The sequence below is a fragment of the Protopterus annectens genome, chromosome 3.part1, assembly GCF_019279795.1.
Source record: "Protopterus annectens isolate FY-2018-M chromosome 3.part1, PAN1.0, whole genome shotgun sequence".
In the NCBI taxonomy this organism is placed as follows: domain Eukaryota; kingdom Metazoa; phylum Chordata; order Ceratodontiformes; family Protopteridae; genus Protopterus; species Protopterus annectens.
In genome coordinates, this window is record NC_056732.1 from 666,242,821 (window position 1) to 666,263,864 (window position 21,044).

Consider the following 21,044-nt stretch of genomic DNA (forward strand, 5'->3'; position numbering starts at 1 on the left):
AGCGGCAACCCCCTAAGCACACAACCTGTGGTGAGAGACCTGCTTACACAAGTTGACAACAATCTCACATTTGACCATGATGTAGCAGCAGTGGTCAGAAAAGCCTTTTACTTGGTTCATCTCATAAGTAAAGGGATTGTAGCCAGAAAAAAGGAAGTTATTACCTCTCCGTACTCCTCCCTAATTAGGCCAACAATTGAGTACAATGCCCCATTTGGTACGTACCTCTCCAAACACCTGCACCAACTGGAAAGGCTACAGAAATACCTCGCAAAGAGAATCCATGGCCTCCAACACCTGTCCTATGTGGACAGGCTCAAATCAATAAAACTCTACTCTGTATCATACAGATTGCTCAGAGGTGACCTGTGTCCCACCTACAAGGCAAGCTCAGACCCTGCTCTACTAGAGATGCTCCATATCCATAAGTCTAACTCCTTGTGTAGTACCCCATCAAAAGGCTTAAATATAATATGTGACTTTAGCAAAACCTGCTGGAGAAACAGGTTTGTCTCTCAAAGGCTGCCCCGTCTCCAGAACAGACTCCCCATACACGTCAAGCAAAGTATGTCGCTGACCCTCTTCAAGGGCAACCTTGATGCGTGGATGGGCAACCACACATTTGTCCCAGGGGTTCCACCTGTGTCCCTCATTGACAGGGGTGACAGGTGCTGATTGTGATTTCTTTTCTGGGGATATACTCTTGGCTAAGGCTTGTAAGGGCCCCAGAGCCATTAGCCTAGTAATCTCCTATGATCCTATGAAATAGATTTATGTGTGTGTGTGTGTGTGTGTGTGTGTGTGTGTGTGCATATATATATATATATATATATATATATATATATATATATGTGTATATAAAACTTTATATGTACACACACACACACACATATATATATATATATATATATATATATATATATATATATATATATATATCGAAATACTGAAATCTCGAATTTCAGTATCTCGAGACTAAAATAGCGAAGGCCCAGTTCCGCTAAAGACCACATAACGGAATCCGGAAATGTCTAATCAGCAGTTGTGGTGGTGCGCTGTGTAAAAGGATAGCTGGAGATTCAGGTAAGTGTTTCTATTTTAAGGGTTTTGGGTAGGGATTTTAGTGTGTTGGGAAGTTGTAGGTGTACAGTAGCTACATAAGAGTGTGAGTGTGTAAGTGTTGAGAAAGTTGGTGTTTGTACGTATGTGATGTGCGTTTGTGCAAGGGGAATGTAGATTGTGTAATGGTGGGTTTCATGTATTTACTTTTTTAGTGTGACCTCGGAGTTAGTATATATAAGTAGTGGGGATGTGGAGGGTGCTCCCTGCATGGGGGTGCAGGGGGCTTGCCCCCCTGCTTATATGTAGGGTAGAATCATGTATTTGTGTTGCTGTGTTTGTGTGTGTTTCGTTTGTTGTTTTGTGGAGAGGAATGTGTATGTGTGTTTGTGTGGTGTAGGGTATGTTTAAAAGTTGCAAATTTGAATTTCACGCTTTTGGGGTTTCGTTATTTTGATTTTTTGGCTTTATAGTCTTGCGAAACTGAAATTCGATATTTCAGTATTTTGAGATTATAAAGTGAATATATATATATATATATATATATAGATAGATAGATAGAAATATATATATATATATATATATATATATATATGTGTGTGTGTGTGTGTGTGTGTGTGTGCGTGGGCTCCCTTCAGAATATCAAAGGTTTACAACTTCAGATGTCATATGGTCGAGACCATATGATCGAAGTTTTAAAACTTCAAGCGTTCTGAACTGAGATCTTCATACAGCATGGAACAGGAGATTTTCCCTTTTCCTAGCTGTAGTGCGATCTTAGAGTTGTTATATTTAAATAGCAGAGGGTGTAGGGGGCACAGCCCCCTGCAAAAATGTTGAGGAACATGGTTTTGTTATGTATTTATTTCAGAATTTCAAAGTTTCGAAACTTCAATCATATGGCCTTGACCATAGGAAATGCAAAGTTTTAAACCTTCAATAGTCTGAAGTGAATATATATATATATATATATATATATATATATATATATATATATATGTGTGTGTGTGTGTTTGTGTGTATTGTGTGTGTGTGTGTGTGTGCATGTATATATATATATATATATATATATATATATATATATATATTTTTTTTTTTTGCACACCTGTAAATATTCATAAATATGTAAATATATTGCAAATAAAAGTTGTTTTTGTATATAAATAAATAAATAAATGACCCCTGCTCTTTTCTTTAGGTACCTTGGCATCATTTACATCCACCTGAACTAAGATCAACTCAAGCAGATGGGGTCTTGGTTTAATGTCTCATCTGAAGGACAACACACTCAGGAGGGCAAGACCCCCCTTCTGCTGCACTACGTCATTAATCTATCTACCTGTTGTGGGAATCAAACCTACAGCTTTCTGCGCCACTGCTACCTTTTATGCTACTGACACTGCTTACAGTGTTTTCATATATATGGAAACACAAAGTGCATTGCCAGAAGAAGCAAAATATGTCTGTAAATCAAAATTCTTGCCAGAATGGGATCACCCAGTATAACACTTTTGAATCAAACAAATACAGCTACATTTTTCAGAATAAATTCAGGTTTTTTTTTTTAATGTTGCATCATTTCTGAGTACTGGTAACCTTTAGCCATAAAATGAAAAATATATACACTTGCCTCACACATCTGAAGCTGAAAAAGCCTTCTTTCCTTTTCCATTTCTTCAGCTATCTCAGCACCAGTTATCTCTGTGCGGATCATACCGTGTTGTTTTGCATGTTCCCTCTTTTCTTTTTCTATTTTTGTACTGTGAAAAACACAATGCAGTTAGTACGTTAACATTATTATTAATTATTGCAGCATTTCTGCTCAAATGAGTCTGGCTCTGCAAAACATAGTATGACTCCAACTGCTATTAAATCGATCATTCAGGAATTCTGCTGGCTAAGTCGGAGTTTCAAACACATGGAACTCAACATTCAGAAGAAAAGATATGCATTCTGAGACCCTTCTTCCACATTCTTGTGCTGGGCAGAAATTGCACTCCATTGTTGTAAAGCCACATTATCTAAGTGTTCCTCTCAATCCTCATAGATCTTATTACAGTCTATATTCGTCTGGACAACATTTGGCCTCTTGAAATGGAAAGACCACAGAGATTAGCTCTGGGCATCGAAAAAGGCACAAAACAGTTACTCATATTAGACATACTGCAGACAAGTTACAGAAAATGTCTGCTTTGCATAAAAAGGGTTAAATCTAGACTAAGAACATATTAAATGGACCAGGAGACAAAAACTTTCATAAACAACTCACATCGGACATGGTAACTGACTGACTTATCCAACATTACTAATGCAACATTTATTACCTCATTATTAGTGTTGCTACCATTTCAAATGCCAAAAGTGGGACTTTTTTAAGGAAATGTGAGATTTTGCAGAATAAACCCACAACCAGTATAAATAAATTACAGTTGTGTACTTACCATAAATGTAGATGTTCGTGTGTATTCAGTGTTGCAGTCATTACAATTGGGTTATCCTGCTGGCAGGCTACCCGCAGTCGGCCTGAATTCCAAAGTCTAGGTCCGGCGTCGGTTGCTGTCACCTCCTCCTTGACGTCAGTGCGCCAGGGGTATAAAAGATGCAGCCGACGCCATTTCCTTCAGTTTTTCTTGCCCCAGATGTCAGGTGCCCCCAAAAGGGAAGGCTAAATATATGTCAATAAAACATGCATGCACCTAGGTAAACTTTTCCTTCATCTACAAGCAAATACACCACATAGGTTGTATAGAATAGAGAAGTACAGATACGTTCAAGCAAAGATAAGGGGGATGGTGGGTGGGTAACCTGGACTGCAACAGTGAATACACTCGGACATCTACATTTATGGTGAGTACACAACGGTACTATGTTCATCGTGTTTCACTGTTGCAGTCATTACAATTGGGTTGAATCCCAAAGCTAAAGTTGGGAGGCTGCAGCTAAACAGGATTAGGAGCGGCTATGAGGCCCTGCAGAACTGCAGTGGCAAAGCCTGCCCTGGATTTAGAGTAGAGTGGTAAGTGATAGTGCTTTGTAAAAGTGTGCACTGAACTCCAGGTTGCAGCCTCTAAAATGTCTTTGGTTGGTACTCCTCTGAAGAAGGCTGCTGAAGTGGCTGCTGCTCTGGTTGAATGTGGCCTAATGCCCTTAGGCACTAATTTGCCATGTTGTGAATAGCAGAAACTAATGCAGTGGCCTATCCACTTTGAAATAGTCTGCTTTGAGATCGCCTTTCCTTGAGATCCTGCAGCATATGCCACTAGTAATTGCTCAGTCTTTCTGTAAGCTTTGGTTCTATCCAAGTAGAAGCGCAGCTGTCTGTGTATGTCCAAAGAATGCAGAAGTCTCTCACCCTTATTCTGTGGATATGGGTAAAAGTTAGGCGAATTAATATTTTGGTTAAGGGCCACACTGGACACTACCTTAGGCAAAAATGTCGGGTTTGTCCTAAGAGAAACCCTATTTGGATGGAAAATGATAAAAGGTTCCACAACCATGAGTGCCTGTAGCTCTGAGACTCGTCTTGTAGAGGTTATTGCTAGGAGCAGAGCTGTTTTCCATGATAAATATTTTATATCAGTTGAAGAGGCTGGCTCAAAAGGAGGCAGGGTGAGTTTTTCCAAGACATAATTGAGGTGCCATGTAGGAACTGGTGATCTCCTTGGAGGCCTTAAGTTTTTGGCTCCTCTGAGGTACTGCCTTAATAAAGGATGAGAAAAAATAGGCGGCTCTGTATTGCAATGAGCTGAAATGGCAGTACATGAATCTTAATTGATGAAAAGGATAGGCCTTTGTCCAGCATCTCAGTTAAATATTGCAAAATCCTAGGAATATTTGGTACAGTCGTGTCAATACCTTGTGCCTGGTTCCAAGCACAGAATCTCTTCCATTTTTCAGCATAAGATTTTCTGGTACTAGGCCTCCTGGCCTCCAAAATAACATCCATCACCGCTTTAGAGAGAGGTGTGTTTTGAATGACTACAGTATCCGCCATGCTGCCAGATTTAAGGTCTTGAGCTGGCTGTGCAGGATCTGATTGTTGTGTTGGGACAGTAAGTGAGAAAGCTGAGGTAATGTCCAGGCCGGGTATTGAGACAAGTTCCTTAGGATTGGGTACCAGTGCTGGCGGGGCCAGTCTGGGGCAATCAGTATAATTTTTGGCTTCTCTTGTCTGACTTTTAGGAGTACCTTGGGGAGGAGAGGCAGTGGAGGAAAGGCATAGACTGTTAAGATTTTCCAGCTGAAAGATAGAGCATCCACTTACCATGCTTGCTTCTGATAAGTCCTTGTGCAGAATCTCTTCAGTTGGCAGTTGTGAGGGGAGGCAAATAGATCTATGTCCAGGCATCCCCGATTCCTTGTTGTCATGCTGAAGACTTGTGGATCCAATTTCCACTCGTGGGGATCCATGAGGTTTCTGCTTAGTTCATCTGCCAGAGTATTTATCTTTCCTGGTAGGAATTTTGCCTGCAGATGTACTTGGTAAGTCAATGCTGTGTCCCACAAATTCATGGCTAGTCTGCATAGGGGGTAGGAATGAGTGCCTCCTTGCGTGTTTATGGACCAAATGATTGTAGTGTTGTCCATCTTTATCAGTAGTTGTCCCAGATGAAGTAGATCATTGAAGGCTGTCAGGGCATTCTGAACAGCTAGCATCTCTTTTTGGTTGATATGTAGATGCATTTGGCTTGCGGACCATGTGCCCTGAATACATCTTCCTGCCATGTGGGCCCCCCAGGCATAATCTGATGTATCTGTTGTTAATATCTGCCTGGCTGTGGGTAAAGCGAATGGCTGTCCCTTGTTGTGGTGACAGGCCTTTGCCCACCATCGAAACTCCCGTTGCAGGCAGGGAATGAGGGTAATTATTGTTTCCAGGCTGTGGCAATGTTGAGTCCAAACACTTTTTAGATACCATTGAAGTTTCCTCATATGCAGTCTTGCATATGGAATTAGCAGAATGCAGGATGCCATGAAGCCCAAAGCCTGCAGAATTTTTCTTGCAGATAACTCGGTCTTTGTTGCCAACATTTTGAAATAAGTAAGTCAGTTGCCTTTGTTTGTCTGGCATGAGATAAGCCATCTGGGCAGTTGTATTTAAGCTTGCACCCAGGAATATTATCGCTTGAGAGGGTACTAGTTTTGATTTCTTTTCATTTACTGTGTACCCTAGGCATGCTAGTAATCGTTTTACAAACGCCAGATGCTGTAGTAGAATGTCCTTGTTCTCTGCTTGAATAAGGCAGTTGTCCAAGTAAGGATATATTTGAATTCCTCTTTGTCTGCAAAATGCAATTACTGGAGCCAGGCATTTTGTGAAGACCCTGGGCGCAGTAGATAAGCCAAAGGGCAGTGCAGAGAATTGGTAGTGCATTGAGCCAGCTATGAATCTGAGGTACCTTCTGCATGATTGCCTGATTGGGACATGCAGGTATGCCTCTTTTAGGTCTAAAGTCACTAGCCAAGCCTTCTTGTCCAGCATGGGCAGAATCTGCTACAGAGTCAACATTTTGAATCTTGGAATATCCAGGTATGTGTTTAGAATAGATAGGTCCAGTACTGGTCTCCAGGCTTTGCCCTTTCTGGGCACCAAGAACAGTCTTGAGTAAAATCCGTGTCCCTGCTCTTGCTGTGGTACTTGCTGAATGGCCCTCATGTCCATGAGGGATGACATTTGCTTTTGTGCCTCTGCCCATTGATTTTTTGGCACGTCTGGCAAACCATTTGCCCTTGGCAGGGTGTGAAAGTGAAACCTGTAGCCTTGTGACACTATATCCAAGATCTAAGACCCATTTGTCCTGGATTATTACGTGCCAGTTTTGAGAAAAAAAGTGCTAGTTTTCCCCCTAAAGGTGCTGCCAGAAGGTAAGTGCTTGGCGCAAGCAGTGGGAAGTCATTGGGACTGTTTCCTGTATGGCTGTGATTTGTCTTCTCCGCTTTTGGAGGTAGAAGCACCCCATCGTTTAGAACTGTATGAGCCTTGGGGCTGGGATCTGCCTCTAGGGAGTCTGTATCTGCCTCTTTGTGGCCTGTCTGACACTGGAAAGGACCAATTCTTTGTAGGCCAGTGCCTGCTAAATCTTGGAGGCTGTACCTGTAAGAAATTTAGAACACATCTAGAGCCTGTTTACTACATTTCCTGTGTTGCACAAATTTAAAATCAGTTTTCTTAAAATTTCATTTTACCTGACTCTGGCCTAGCACTCAAGAGTGGGGTCATTTATTGCATTGTTCTGACTATTTTGCTACTTGTGTATCTCTGCTACCTTTAAACTCCTTTAAACTAAAACAAAAAAAAAATCTTGTTTTTTTCCCACTTTCTGAAATTTAAGAAAGTTCAGTTACAGATTTGCTGTTCTGAACTGTTTGTAAGTTTCTTGGAGGCCAGTGCTTGCTTGGGCTAAAGGGAAGTCTCTGTGTTCACCAGTGGCAGTGGTTAACACTGAGCAGCCTGCCTGTCCCTGTAGGAGTAGTTACTGCCTAGAAGCTGTAGTTTTATTGGCCATTTTGTGTCAATTCCAAACTCCTTGATCTCTCTCTCTCTTAAAATCCTGCAACTCTCTTTTTGCGCGGTCTTGCGCACAGAGCAGCGCCGCTTAAACAGGTTCAAACTATTCCCGGCTCCACAAAGTTTGCTCTTCACTTTTTCCCTTAGAACTGCTCTAAATCTCAAAATAAGCAGTCTATTTTCATTCTAAAGCCCCGAACTTGCTCGTATAAGTAATCTCATAGGTAAACACTAATAAACTTGAGCACTACATCCTCTTATACTCCTTTTAAGCACTTGCTCCCTATTGGTTCTTTCTGATCAGTCAATAAGTAGTTCCCTATATTATTCAGGCATGTCCAAAGGTCAGTTTCGGGTTTACTCTCCAGTCCAGCTGGTGAATCTGGGAATCCTGAGGCAATGTTACAACTGCCTTATGTATACATACCACCCTCTCCTTCTCCCAACAAGCTCAAATATATGTGAGAGATACAACTATATAGCCAAACTGGAGGCTAAGCTCTCTCAACCCAGTACTGGCACAGCCTGTCAGGAGGAGAAGGTAACCACACACACCACAAATCTAGTCTCACATAGACCTATCGCATCAGCAAGCCAAACACATAAACACACAAAAACATACTCGGAGGCTTTAAATAAAAATCTGCCTAAGCAGCAGAGACCTCCAAAGCAGACATCCAAGCAACCCCTACCACGAAACAATACCCACATAGCACATAGCTCACAAAGTCAGTGTGCCACACAGTCACAGCCCTTAAGGCTAAACAACACACATAATACACTTGTAATAGGTGACTCTATTGTCAGACACACTGACATCCCACTCAACAGGCTGAACAAGGAGAAGGTCACTTAAGCTGCCTGTCGGGTGCCAGGATCCGCCACATAACACAAGCACTCAGGTCACTCCAAAGCAAGTACAAATATGACTCTGTCATTGTCCATGCTGGTGTGAATGACCTGAGACGTACCTCCCTGGACTACATGAAAAAAGACATAGAGAAGCTCTTTGATCATGTAGCCCAGGCAGGTATGACCCTGACCTTGAGTAGCATCTTACCCTCACCAAGAATGATGCCACAGTATAATGACAAAATGATCAATTTTAACAATTGGCTAAAGTATTGGTGTCATTCAAAGGGGATCCAGTGTCAGCCTGGGATGACATGCTCGACAAGCCACGTTGCTTTGCTAGGGATGGCTTGCACCTGTCACCCCTGGGTTTTCGAATACTGGCAAAGGCTCTTGCCTCCCCCATAGTGCCTTTTTTAGGCAAGGCTCAAAAGACAAACCCACCTCCATAGACAACACAAAGAAAAAAAAACTAAGGGTAACGCTGCTCAACGCCAGAAGTCTAAACCTCAAGATGCACGCACTCGAGACTCTCCTCAGTATGGGGAATATCGATATCTGTGCACTAACAGAAACCTGGTTCAAGGCTCCCGAGAGCACCCCAGCACTAACAGGTTATACCTCATACCATGCTTTCCGGCCCCAAAACTCGGACTGAACCACAAAAGGAGGGGAAGTATCCATAGTTATCAAAGATACCCACACCTCCAGGTTAGTAGCACTGCACAAAGCATCGGAGACCATCCATGTACAACTAACAGTGGGCAAAACTGCCTTTCAGTTTGTAGCCTGCTACAGACCACCCTCCCAAACACAGGAACCTCACTCGGCTTTCCTTAGAACACTGGAGAATATGAAGGTCTCTCCAAACACCATTATATTGGGTGACTTCAACTACCCAAACATTGATTGTGAAAACTACTCAACCCCAAACACCCTCGCCCAACAGTTCCTAGAATTTATAAACTCAAATGCTATGGAACAACTGGTCACCACTCCCACAAGAGGGGAAAAAATATATTTTATCGGGTCATCACCAACATGGGGTCTCTATGTTCCACACCAGAGGTATACCCCTCATTGGTAAGATCAGAACATAAACTAATCTCACTGGACATCCATATTCTGTCCACACCCCTAGCCAAGGAAACCACGGTGAAGAACTTCTCAAAAGCAAACTTCACACTTCTCAAAACCGAGGTGGAATCCTTCAAAGCCCCCGGGCCAGTGGAAAATATGGCCCAAAATGCAGAATCCTTTACAAAAGCATTCTATGGAAGCCTACAGGAATGCATGGTGCATGCTATCCCAGATAAAATCAAGACTCACTCCTCCAAAGGCAGGAGACCTGTCTGGTGGACCCCGGCCATAAATAAGCTATACAACAGAAGGAGAAAGCTACTACGTGATAGAGCAAAATCCCAAAAAGGAAAGGCGTCTCTGATCAGTACTAGCAAAAAATTATGATCCCTCATAAAATCATCTAAGGCCAGCTTCGAAAGAAAAATTGCACAAGACACTAAAGATAATCACAAGGCCTTCTTTAGTTATGTCAGAAACCTGGGAGGCAACTCTCAGATATGCTCTGAGTTGGTGCAAAATGACAAAAAATACACTGAACCCACAGACATTGCCAACATCCTGGCAGAAAGGTTCAGTGCAAACTTCTCCCCCCCTTCCCCCCTAAAAGAGCAAATGTCTATCCCAACAGAGTGTAGCCTTCCTGAGATCACAGATGCACAGGTGAGAGCTGCCTTCTCCAAAGCAAAAAATACAGCATCAATGGGACCAGACGGTGTCCCAGGCTGCGTCTTACACGAGCTCCAAGAAGAACTAAACCCTCATATAAAGTCACTGTTCAATCTCAGACTTACTACAGGATATGTACCCAAGGAATGGCGTACAGCAACAGTGGTCCCACTCCACAAAGGTGGTGCCACAACAGACCCTGGAAACTATCACCCTATAAGCCTGACTAGCCTGGTCTGCAAAGCTATAGAGCGTATCATCATGGAAATCATAAACAAAGACATTGGGAACCTCCAGACACTGGATCCTACCCAATTCGGCTTTGTTAAGGGCAGATCCTGCCTCTTGAACCTGGTCAACTTCTTTGAAACAGTTACCAAAGCCATAGATGAAGGGAAGGTAGTCCACACAGCCTACCTGGACCTCGCAAAAGCCTTCGACACAGTACCCCACTTGGGCATCATAAATAAGCTCACCAGCTTAAATATCAACCCCTATGTCACAAGATGGGTTGCAAACTGGCTCAGGGATAGAACCCACATGGTCAGAATAGCAGGTGCCATGTCAGACTCTAAACCAGTTACAAGTGGCGTTCCACAAGGCTCAGTCCTGGGACCTCTCTTGTTCGGTATATATTTCTTCGAGGTACAGGCTAACACGGGTGGACTATGGCTGACCAAGTTCGCAGATGACTGCAAACTGGGTGCCGTAATCGACTCTCTGGCTGACACAAGCATCCTTCAAAAGGGTCTCACAGAGATGGATAACTGGTGCCAAAGCCATGGCCTAAAGCTAAATGCCAAAAAGTGCATAGTCATACCCTTTGGGAAAAACAAAGTGCCCACAAATTACCACATAGGTGGTAATCCATTAAGTATGGAAGAAGTAATTAGGGACTTGGGGATCCAAGTAGATAGCAATCTCTCCTTTGGCAATCACATTGCCAAAGTGGTTAGAAAGACCTTCTATATAGCCCACCTTATCATGAAAGGATTCACATCTAGATCAAGAGAGGTCATTGTGCCCCTCTACTCATCACTTATCAAGCTCATAATTGAATACAATGCCCCATTTGGGATGTACCTAACCCGATACCTGCAGCAACTGGAAAGACCCCAAAAGTACCTCACCAAGAGGATCAAGGGGCTCAAACAGATGCCCTATGCAGTTCGGCTAAAGAAACTCCAGCTATACTCAGTTGCGTACCGCCTACTCAGAGGCGATCTGTGTCTGACGTATAAAGCCATGTCCAACCCAGAATTAATGGACATGCTTCACCTCAGGAAATCCAAATCCCTTAGAGCTACACACTCCAGGGACTTGAACCTCAGCACATAAATAAATAGGACATGCTGGAGGGACAGATTCATAAACCAGAGGCTCCCCTCACTCTGGAACAAAATCCCAATCCATGTTAGGCAGAGCCCCTCACTGACCCTCTTCAAGAGAAATCTTGACGAGGGTATGGGAGATCGTAAGTTTACCCCTGGGATCTCTTCTGTGTCCCTGCTTCACAGAGGTACAGAAAACTAACCTTAAAAGGGCTACCTTCTGTGACCTACTATACAGAGGCACAGTCAACTAATCTAAAAGGGTGGCAAAAGCCAAACACACAATGGCTAGGCTTATAAATGCCCTAGGGAAGATAGCCTAGTATCAACCTATGAACCTATGAACCTAAATCCTTGACTGTATGCATAGATTTAGCTTTGTCCTCCATTTTCTTCAACACCTCTTCTGCTTTAATACCAAACAAGGTATCATGCTGTAATGGAGAATCTAATAATTTTGCTTTAACATGATCAGGCAGATTTTGTTCCTTTAACCAAGCATGCCTCCGAATGACAGAACCAGTAACAGCGGCCCTGCAGGAGGCCTCCAGAGAATCAAAACCACATTGCAAAGTATGCTTTCCCACTTGTTCAGCTGCATGCAATAAATCCTGCATTTCTCTGTTTTCTGCACATTCAGAATTTACCAACATTTTCTGTTTAAGCAGTGACATAATATATTGCTGATATTTAAGTATATGAAACTGACAATTTAAAGCCCTTATAGCCAAGGTAGCAGAAGTGTAAATCTTTTTTCCCCATCTGTCCAGTGCCCTAGAATCCCTGTCAGAGGGGGTAGGGTTTTTTGCAGTGGAAGCCTTGACCCCTTTGGGACCTTGAGAGATAGTTTCTGGGTCAGCAGCAAGGTTCTTAAAAAGAAATTTATGTGATTCAGGAACCCTGTAGTATCTGTCTGGCTTAACAGGAGCTGGAGGTAGAGAGTCAGGAGTCAGAATGGACTCTGAAAATACATCTACAATGTCTAGCACAGGTGGAATAGCAAGGGGCCTGTGCTGAGGTAGTAAAAGGAAGTCTCTGAGCCTTTTCTTAGATTCTGAATAATCTTGGCTTTCCCAGTGGAAATGCTCCCTCATGGTATGCAGAGTTTACCCAAAAGAGTAATCCTCAGGAGGAGAGGCTGAAGGGATAGATTCTTCAGCATCAGAATCCTCATAAGGAGGAAGAGAGTATTCCTGATCAGAAGAGGAATCAGAAGAAATGGAAACCTGACCTGATATTCTGTCTCTTGCCTAGGCCTCTTATCAGGAGGTGGATGGGAGCCCCTGATCAAAGTAATTAGGTCTTTGGCCATTTTGAGCATCTGTTTTTTAGGCATGGAGGCCTGTCCAGGGGGCTGTTGTACTTGTTTCTTTGTCTTTAGAGATGCTTTAGCCTTTGCCTTTGAAGCTGAAGTCGTTTTAACATATAACTGTGTAGGCCTGAAAACACCCTCAAAAGCCGATGCCTGCTCAGCGGCTCCAGACCCATCTGAGGGAATAGTTTCTGAGGTTCCAATACCTTGAGTTTCCAGTGGCCTAGTCGGCTCCATGTGGGAGTCGGAAGTGGCCTGCGGCTCTAAAGTAGCGGGCATCAGGGGCTGCGAAAGTACCTCACTGAGAACCGGCTAACCGGCTTAGAAGAAGCCTCGTCGTCAGTTTTGGACCTCGGATGCCTGTCCTTTTCCTTTTCTTTGCATTTCTTTTGAATTGCGGTAGTCGGATGGCTATCCGACGACATCTTGTAATTAAATATTCTGCCAAAATAGTGAAATGCAAAATCGTACGCTTAATAGTGCGTTGGTTAAATCTAGCACAAAACCGACAATTAGCAACGTCATGATCAGGGCCTAGGCAAGGAATACAGTAAGAATGGAAGTCCTTATGAGGTATTTGCTTCCCACAAGAAATACAATTATTAACTTTTTCAGACATTGGTCTGGAGCAAGAAAAAAGCTTCCCCAACGGGGTACTTAGCTTTTAATGAAGACTTTGGATCTGAAATTCGAACATGAAAATCTCAGGAGTCGGCCGACCGGCACTTGCGAACTGCTTTTGTTTTGGGCACCGCGTGACAAGAAAGACTGAAGAAAATGGCGTCGGCTGCATCTTTTATACCCCTGGCGCACTGACGTCAGGGAGGAGCTGACAGCAACCGACGTCGGACCTAGACTTTGGAATTCAGGCCGACTGTGGGTAGCCTGCCAGCAGGATAACCCAATTGTAATGACTGCAACAGTGAAACACGATGAACATCTGGACTGCAATTTTTTGGCATAAATAAAACCTCACTGTTAAAGAACTGGTGTTGTTTATGCTGTTTCATACTTCTGTAACTATTGTACATAGTGGTTTCTGTTGACTACCTCCTTATTTAATTTTTTTACATAATCTGTTAATTATTTAACCATCTCTCATTTGTTGTAAGTTTACCCTTTTATTGCAAAAATGTTTTTATTCCACTTGACATGTGTTCACATCTGGGTTGAGAATGAAACTGGTCCAATGGGATAAGTGCTCTACCCCAATTATCAAATCAAATAATCGACTCTCCAGCCGACACAAGCATCCTCCAAAAGGGCCTCATAGAAACAGACAACTGGTGCCAGAGCCATGGCCTCAAGCTAAATGCCAAAAAGTGTATAGTCATCCCCTTTGGCAAAAACAAAGTGCCCACAAATTACCACATAGGTGGTAATCCATTACGTACAGAAGAAGTAATTAGGGACCCAAGTTGATAGCAATCTCTCATTTGACAACCACGTGGCCAAAGTGGTTAGAAAAACATTTTATATAGCCCACCTAATCATGAAGGGATTCACATCTAGATCAGGGGAGGTCATCGTGCCTCTTTACTCATCCCTCATCAGGCCCATAATTGAGTACAATGCCCCTTTTGGGATGTACCTTACCAGACACCTGCAGCAACTGGAAAGACCCCAAAAGTACCTCACCAAGAGGATCAAAGGGCTCAAACAGATGCCATATGCTGCCCGGTTAAAGAAACTCCAGCTCTGCTCAGTGGCATACCGCCTGTTCAGAGGCGATCTGTGCCTGATGTATAAAGCCATGTCCAACCCGGAATTAATGGACATGCTGCACCTAAGAAAAAAAATCCAAATCCCATCTAGCTACGTGCTCGAGAGACTTGAACCTCAGCACTGAAATAAATAGGACATGCTGGAGGGACAGATTCATAACCCAGAGGCTCCCTTCACTCTGGAATAAAATCCCAGTCCAGGTTAGGCAGAGTCCCTCATTGACTCTCTTCAAGAGGAATCTTGATGAGTGGATGGGAGATCGTAGGTTTACCCCGGGTATCACTTGTGTGTCACTGTTAGACAGAGGCACAGTATACTAACCTTGAAAAAGGGCATAGCAAAATAAATTTAAAATGGGTGGCAAAAGCCAAACACATTCTGGCTAGGCTTATAAATGCCCTAGGGCAGATAGCCTAGTTTGAACCTATGAACCTATGAACCTATAAATAAACAGAATAGAATAGAATATTTGAGTGCTTCAGACATTCAATAATTGCTTTATGCAACTGTTAAAAGAAACATAGCAAATACTTTTGTTCCAGTATATTAGCAAATAGAGATAACTGTACTTTATTTGGTCTACAGGAAATCATGGAATCAGTAAATACTACACATTTCATAAAAAATATGTACAACAAAGGTAAACTAAAAAAAATATTTGCCAATCATATGCTTTCCTTTAGAACTGCAAAAATTAGATGTATGATAGATGATTTAAAAGTTGTGTTATCAAATGTGGTGCAAGTTACATTATCCAACTCATATGTCTACTGTGATATAAAATAAATAAAGGTGGCTGAAACACTAGAACAAAACCTATCTACAGCGTTAACAACTCAAGTATGGAAACAACTCAATTCTTCAGAAAATCAGTTGTGAAAAAGTACTATGAGCACATACAGCCCTCTCTCCTTTTTTTAGAGAAACTGCAAAAGTGGCTGCACCTCTGCCTGCTGGGAGGTAAACAGGTATCATGGCTCTATATACCACCTGCTGTCACTGTACCAGCTACTTACAAAAGAGGAGAAGCGACATTAGATTCAAATATCCTTAAAACTCCTCATCCAGCATTGTTCAGTTTACACCAAGAAACACCACACAAAACAGTAGCACCACCCCTCAAGCTGTCCCTGAGTATGTTCAGCATGGGGGATGGGGACCTGTATCATAAGGACAAATGTGTGAGACTAAACGTAACAGAAATTTACTAAGAAGTTCTCTCCTTGTTTATCCTATCCTGCCTTATTACATTCTGCAATTAAACACAAATAAATATCAGTTAAATGGTGTCACTATCTTCTTCTTCTTCTTTTGGCTTTTCCCAGTTAGGGGTTGCCACAGCGGATCACCTGTCCGCTCATAAATGGCAGTGGCGTTTTATGGTGTTGAGTTGCCAGCCCGGTGCCCAACCTTCCACAGAAGGCACACACACGCACACACTCATGCCTAGGGCCAATTTAGAGTGCCCAGTCCACCTACAGCATGTCTTTGGGATGTGGGAGGAAACCGGAGCACCCGGAGGAAACCCACGCGACCACAGGGAGGACATGCAGACTCCGCACAGAAGGCACCCCAGCTGAGAATCGAACCGGAGAACCTCTTGCTGTGAGGCGGCAATGCTAACCGCTGCACCACTGTGTAACATCAATAAATACATCCAGTTTCCTCATATATTTTAAATAAATTACACAAGAATGACTTCTACATAGATCCTCACAACCAGGTTGAACTTACAATTTAGCTTCATAATCTTTCCACGCCTTGTCAAATGGCTTCTTCAGGTCCTTAAAGGAGAAAAGAAAACGATGAGCAAACACACACTTTCTGTTACTGGACTTAAACTTAAACTTACTGTGTTACTAAATAAATCTGATCTAACCTACAAATTAAACAAACTTTACTTCCTTTTATGGTAATTAAGAAAAATCACAAGCAGCACTTCATTAATGACTTAGACTCACCTGAAAATTCACCGTCAGATAATAAAATACAAGTTTATTAATGGGAAAATGTGATTAATGTGAGGGCTTGGTCGATGGCAGTTTTTGTACAGTTCAGCCACTGGCAAATCTGGCAACAGTTTGTTTAAGTTACTGATGCAGTTTCAGTGACATGGAACAAAGACCAAGGTTCTTTAAACAAACAGCAAAAAAGCCTACAAGAGTTTCAGTAACAAACTGTTGTTATGGTAGCTGTCACTTACATTGTCCAATTTTGGATGTGATCCACTTTAAAAAGTTAAGGTTTAAAAAACATTTGCCTTTCTGTTGAAGTCCAGTGCAGGAAGTACACATAAAACTCCTGATATAATGGACAAGCTACCTAACTAAAAACAGAGTCGAATCAAACATATATACTATACTAAGGTATCATTTAATGAGCTGTCTCAATCAGGTGCCACAACAGTTCTGCCCTCCATACCTGAAAACGTGTATAAAATGTTAAAAAAAAAAAAAAAAAAAAGAGTTAATACTAAGCACAAGTGTCTGGTTCAGACAACTAAGGACCACTGCCTGATTAATTGAACTGCTCAGAGTTGCACAACATTTATGTGGAGACTGAGCCTGCTGAACTTCGAACTTTAAGATGAAACTTATCAACAGCCTATTTTATACCATTAGCCCATTATTCTTTCTGTAACATTTGGCAACTAATGTTAAAAGGGGTTTATTATCTAATTGGATGCATTTGCTCTCTTAAAACAGTTTTCTGTGTTATTCAGCTGCTTGCTCTACTGAACAGACAGTGCTGGAGATTTAGTGTGAACTCCAGAGTTGACTTTCGGCATCACATTGATGACTTAACCACAATAAATCTTGAGAGAGAAAATCATGAGAGTAGGAATCCCAAAATCTACTTTAGCAGATTTAGTAAACAGACATGGAAGAAAGTTATGTAATTGTCATATAAGATTTGAATCAGCAGGTCTATCCTTGTTAACAAAACTGAAGATACAGGCCTTTTATTCAGCTAGGCATCCCAAATTTTCTCATGCAACTAGCCATTTACCCATAATGTCCCACACATTAGCTTCCTCTCCAGATTTATTTAACCACATGGGTCTGGTAACTGATTGCCCTAAAGGCTAGTGTGGAAGAGGTATATATCTTTTTCCCCAGCCTGTCTGTGATCTTGCTGTCCTTGTCTGATGTAAGAGGGAGGAAGAAGGTACGAGTCTGGACTGTTTGTCAGGGGCCACTGCAATAACTGCAGGAGCTCCCAAAGGGGGCTTTTGTCAGGAATTTCTGCTTATCAGGAACCTTATAAAAGCGGTCAGGTCTCTTGGGAGCTGGAGGTTGTGATTCTGGTGTCTTAGAAGCTGATGCAAAAGCATCCAGGTAGGCTGGAATCACAGGAGGGATAGCAGAGGGGGAGGGTGATTCCACCTGGAGTACCTCAAAATTCCTTTTATGGACTTCAGTCATTTAAGCAGCATCCCACTTGAAGTACTCCCTCACTTTAGTAACTGTTTCCCCAAAGGTAATGTCCTCAGGAGGGAGTCGCCCTCAAGGAAGTCCTCATCTGGGAGTAACAGTCCAAAAGGGAAGCTATTTGAGTGGAGTAGGTGACAGATTCATCAGAGGAGGAGGAGAAGTCTTCCTCCTGGGAGTGCGTAGGAGGGATGGAGACAGCTAAAGCTGGCCTGGGGCTGAGGACAGACAATGAGCCAGCTGTGGATGCTGAAGGCCTAAGGGCCATAAAGGCCTGCAGCAAGGAGTTTGTGAAGGAGTGCCAGTCTGGTTGGCCCTCAGAGGACGCAGATAATTGTTTAGTTTTTTTTTTTTTTGCTTCCTTTTCAGAGGAGATGATTTAGCAGATACAGAGGGGCTAGTTTCAGGGATCTGGCCTGTAGATGAGGTTTCGGATTCCTGGACCTTGGAAGGGCATCTGGTGGAGACTGGTTCCCCCTAGACCTTGGCCATAGCAGACGTCATAACAACCTCTGACGACATGCCTACCGGTGCTTCCAAAGCGGCTTCCCCGAGTATAGTAGCTGAAGATGCCGGTTCCAACTGATGTCCCTCAACTCCTATATCAGTGGTTGGTGGGACATCTGATGATGGAGGGGCAGAAGTGGTAGGCTTTGCAACTTTGGCCTTCTTTTTAGGCAGCTCTGCCTCAATGACCAACTCCGGATCCATACGCAGGCTTAATCATTTTAACCTCTGGTTCTCAAGGTACAGATTTAGGGCTGCCAGATGACTATGGAGGGTTTTCGGTATGAACGACTGGCAGATGCTACATGTGGTGTGGTTGTGTTCCTGGCCTAAACAGAACAAACAAAGTTTGTGGGTATCTTTGTGCGGAATTTGACGTCCACACCTACACTTCCCTTTTCTAGCCAACATCGGCTAAGAAATCAAGCAACAACCAAAGTTCAAGGAAAAATAAAGGTTTCCTCAATGGGGTACTTATCTTCAGATTTCCTGAAGACAACAGAGCAAAGTGATTGATCTGATGTTCGACTGTGGCAGAGAAGTTCTGAAGTCTGTGCGTGAAGACATTACATTTAAGGCTCCTGGTTTATGGCCCTGCATGTGATGTCCCACACACTGGCAGCAACCAGGCTTAAACTTTTGAATAGGAGCCGACGTTCGGGTCACCTGAAGTGAAGGATCCCACAGCAAGAATACTGCAACATGGGAATAGATGGACATCAAAGGTTGATTAGTGGTTTATGCACCTGATGACACAGGCAGGGGAGGATAGATGTACCCTTGCTAGGGGAGGACAGGATGCATACCTGTTGTGTGAACCCTGAGAAGAGTAGAGATACACAGAAGATGTTCTGGGGAGGGCTTTCATTCCACAAAGACACCATATTATAACAGCCCTTATTGGTGAGTGCGCAGGAGTGCATACTAATATGAGGAGGGGATGTGGGTTCTCCACAGTGACATTAGAAGGCTGCTCAAGTTGTGTTAAGCTAAATAAAAAAAGAGACTCTTCTCAGTGCACTGATGTCTGTCAGCATGACAGTGTCTCTGGATGACTCTTGCCATAGCAAATCTGAAAGAAGGCAGATGAGAAAAAGCACATAGAAAGAAATATTATGAAATGAGAATTTCTGATTGCATTTTCACATAAGGGGAAATGAAGAAAACATAAAGAAGTCCTAGAGGCCATTTCTGGATGATAGCTTCCCTGGAATGTTCTTCTATAGGAGAGATAAGGGAAAAGAAGTTGATGTGCTTGGTTTGGTCAGAATTGCAAAGAAGCCACAGCAAGGTTTCACCAGTGACAGAATATCTTCTGCACTACATCAAGGCCTGAGGGCCATTTGACAGTCACTGGCAAGCAGTATCTTTATGCCGTCTGCTGCAGAACTAGTCACCCCAGGAATGTGGCAAGTACAGAGAAAGCTCCCTGCTAACACAGCCAATTCCCATGCCCTCATTGTTTTTCATCAAAGGGTTAGGAGTGAATCCCCCTGCTTGTTTACCACTGCCATGATAATGGTCTGGATAGCAACAACATCTTGGGGTAGGGAGTCCTAAAATGTCTGCAATGTAAGAAAAACTGCCTTCATCTCCAAAATCCTGATGTGCAAACTGGCCTCTAGATGTGAATATACACCTTGGACAGTCTGCTCCAACAGGTTTCTGAAACGCACCAAAAGGAGAATGACTAAAAGCTGAAGTCTCTTCTACTTTTGACTTTTCAGCAATAGCATCTGGATAGCAATCTTTCACTTTACACTTTATCAGGCTTTAACCTCTGCTGGCAATGTGCTCCTTGTTTTCTTCCCCTTCTCTCTTTCACACAGACACACGTACACACACACACACACACACACACACACACACAGACGTGAAGACACACAGACACACACTCTTTCTCTCTCTATACATGTGTGTGTGTGTGTCTATGTGCACATAAATATATACATATGGGTGTGTGTGTGTGTGTGTGTGTGTGTGTGTGTGTGTGTGTGTGTATATATATATATATATTTATATAGGTCTAGGACTATTCACTGAACGTCAAATGACTGTGCACAATTCACTGAAAGCACAATCCACTAAAAACACAATTCACTGAAAGTTATATATGGCCTTTTTCCCACTGTAGTGTGACCCTGGAGTTAGAATATATAGTAAGGGGGCATAGCTCCCCACATAGTTTGGACATATATTAAGTTTAGAAAGGAGTAAATTATTGAAATTGCAAGTATCCATGTGTATAGTTCAAAATATTTAAAATAGGTGGGGGGCTATACCCCCACACCCCTCTTACTATATATTCTAACTCCAGGGTTACACTACAGTGGGAAAAAGGCCATATATAAGTTTCAATGAATAGTCCTAGACCCATATATATATATATATATAAATATATATATATATATATAGATATAGATATATATATATATATATATATATATATATATATATATATAGATATAGATATATATATATATAAATATGTGTGTGTATACACATATATAAGAGGGAATTGAATACAGATGAATACCCCCTTGGCTGACTACACAGATGGTCAACAAGTG

The 21,044-nt window shown here is 42.4% G+C and overlaps 1 protein-coding gene across 4 annotated transcripts in view; it reads right to left on the reverse strand.

The window, feature by feature from the left end:
• ASAP1 (ArfGAP with SH3 domain, ankyrin repeat and PH domain 1) overlaps nt 1–21,044 on the reverse strand; it is a 2,547,392-nt gene that overhangs the window by 1,281,179 nt on the left and 1,245,169 nt on the right. For all 4 annotated transcript variants that reach the window (XM_044067036.1, XM_044067034.1, XM_044067035.1 and 1 more), the window contains exons 6-7: nt 16,271–16,320; nt 2,690–2,819 (exon numbers count right to left, since the gene is read on the reverse strand). In XM_044067036.1, the coding sequence (XP_043922971.1) occupies nt 2,690–2,819; nt 16,271–16,320 (180 nt within the window). The remainder of the gene's footprint in view (nt 1–2,689; nt 2,820–16,270; nt 16,321–21,044) is intronic.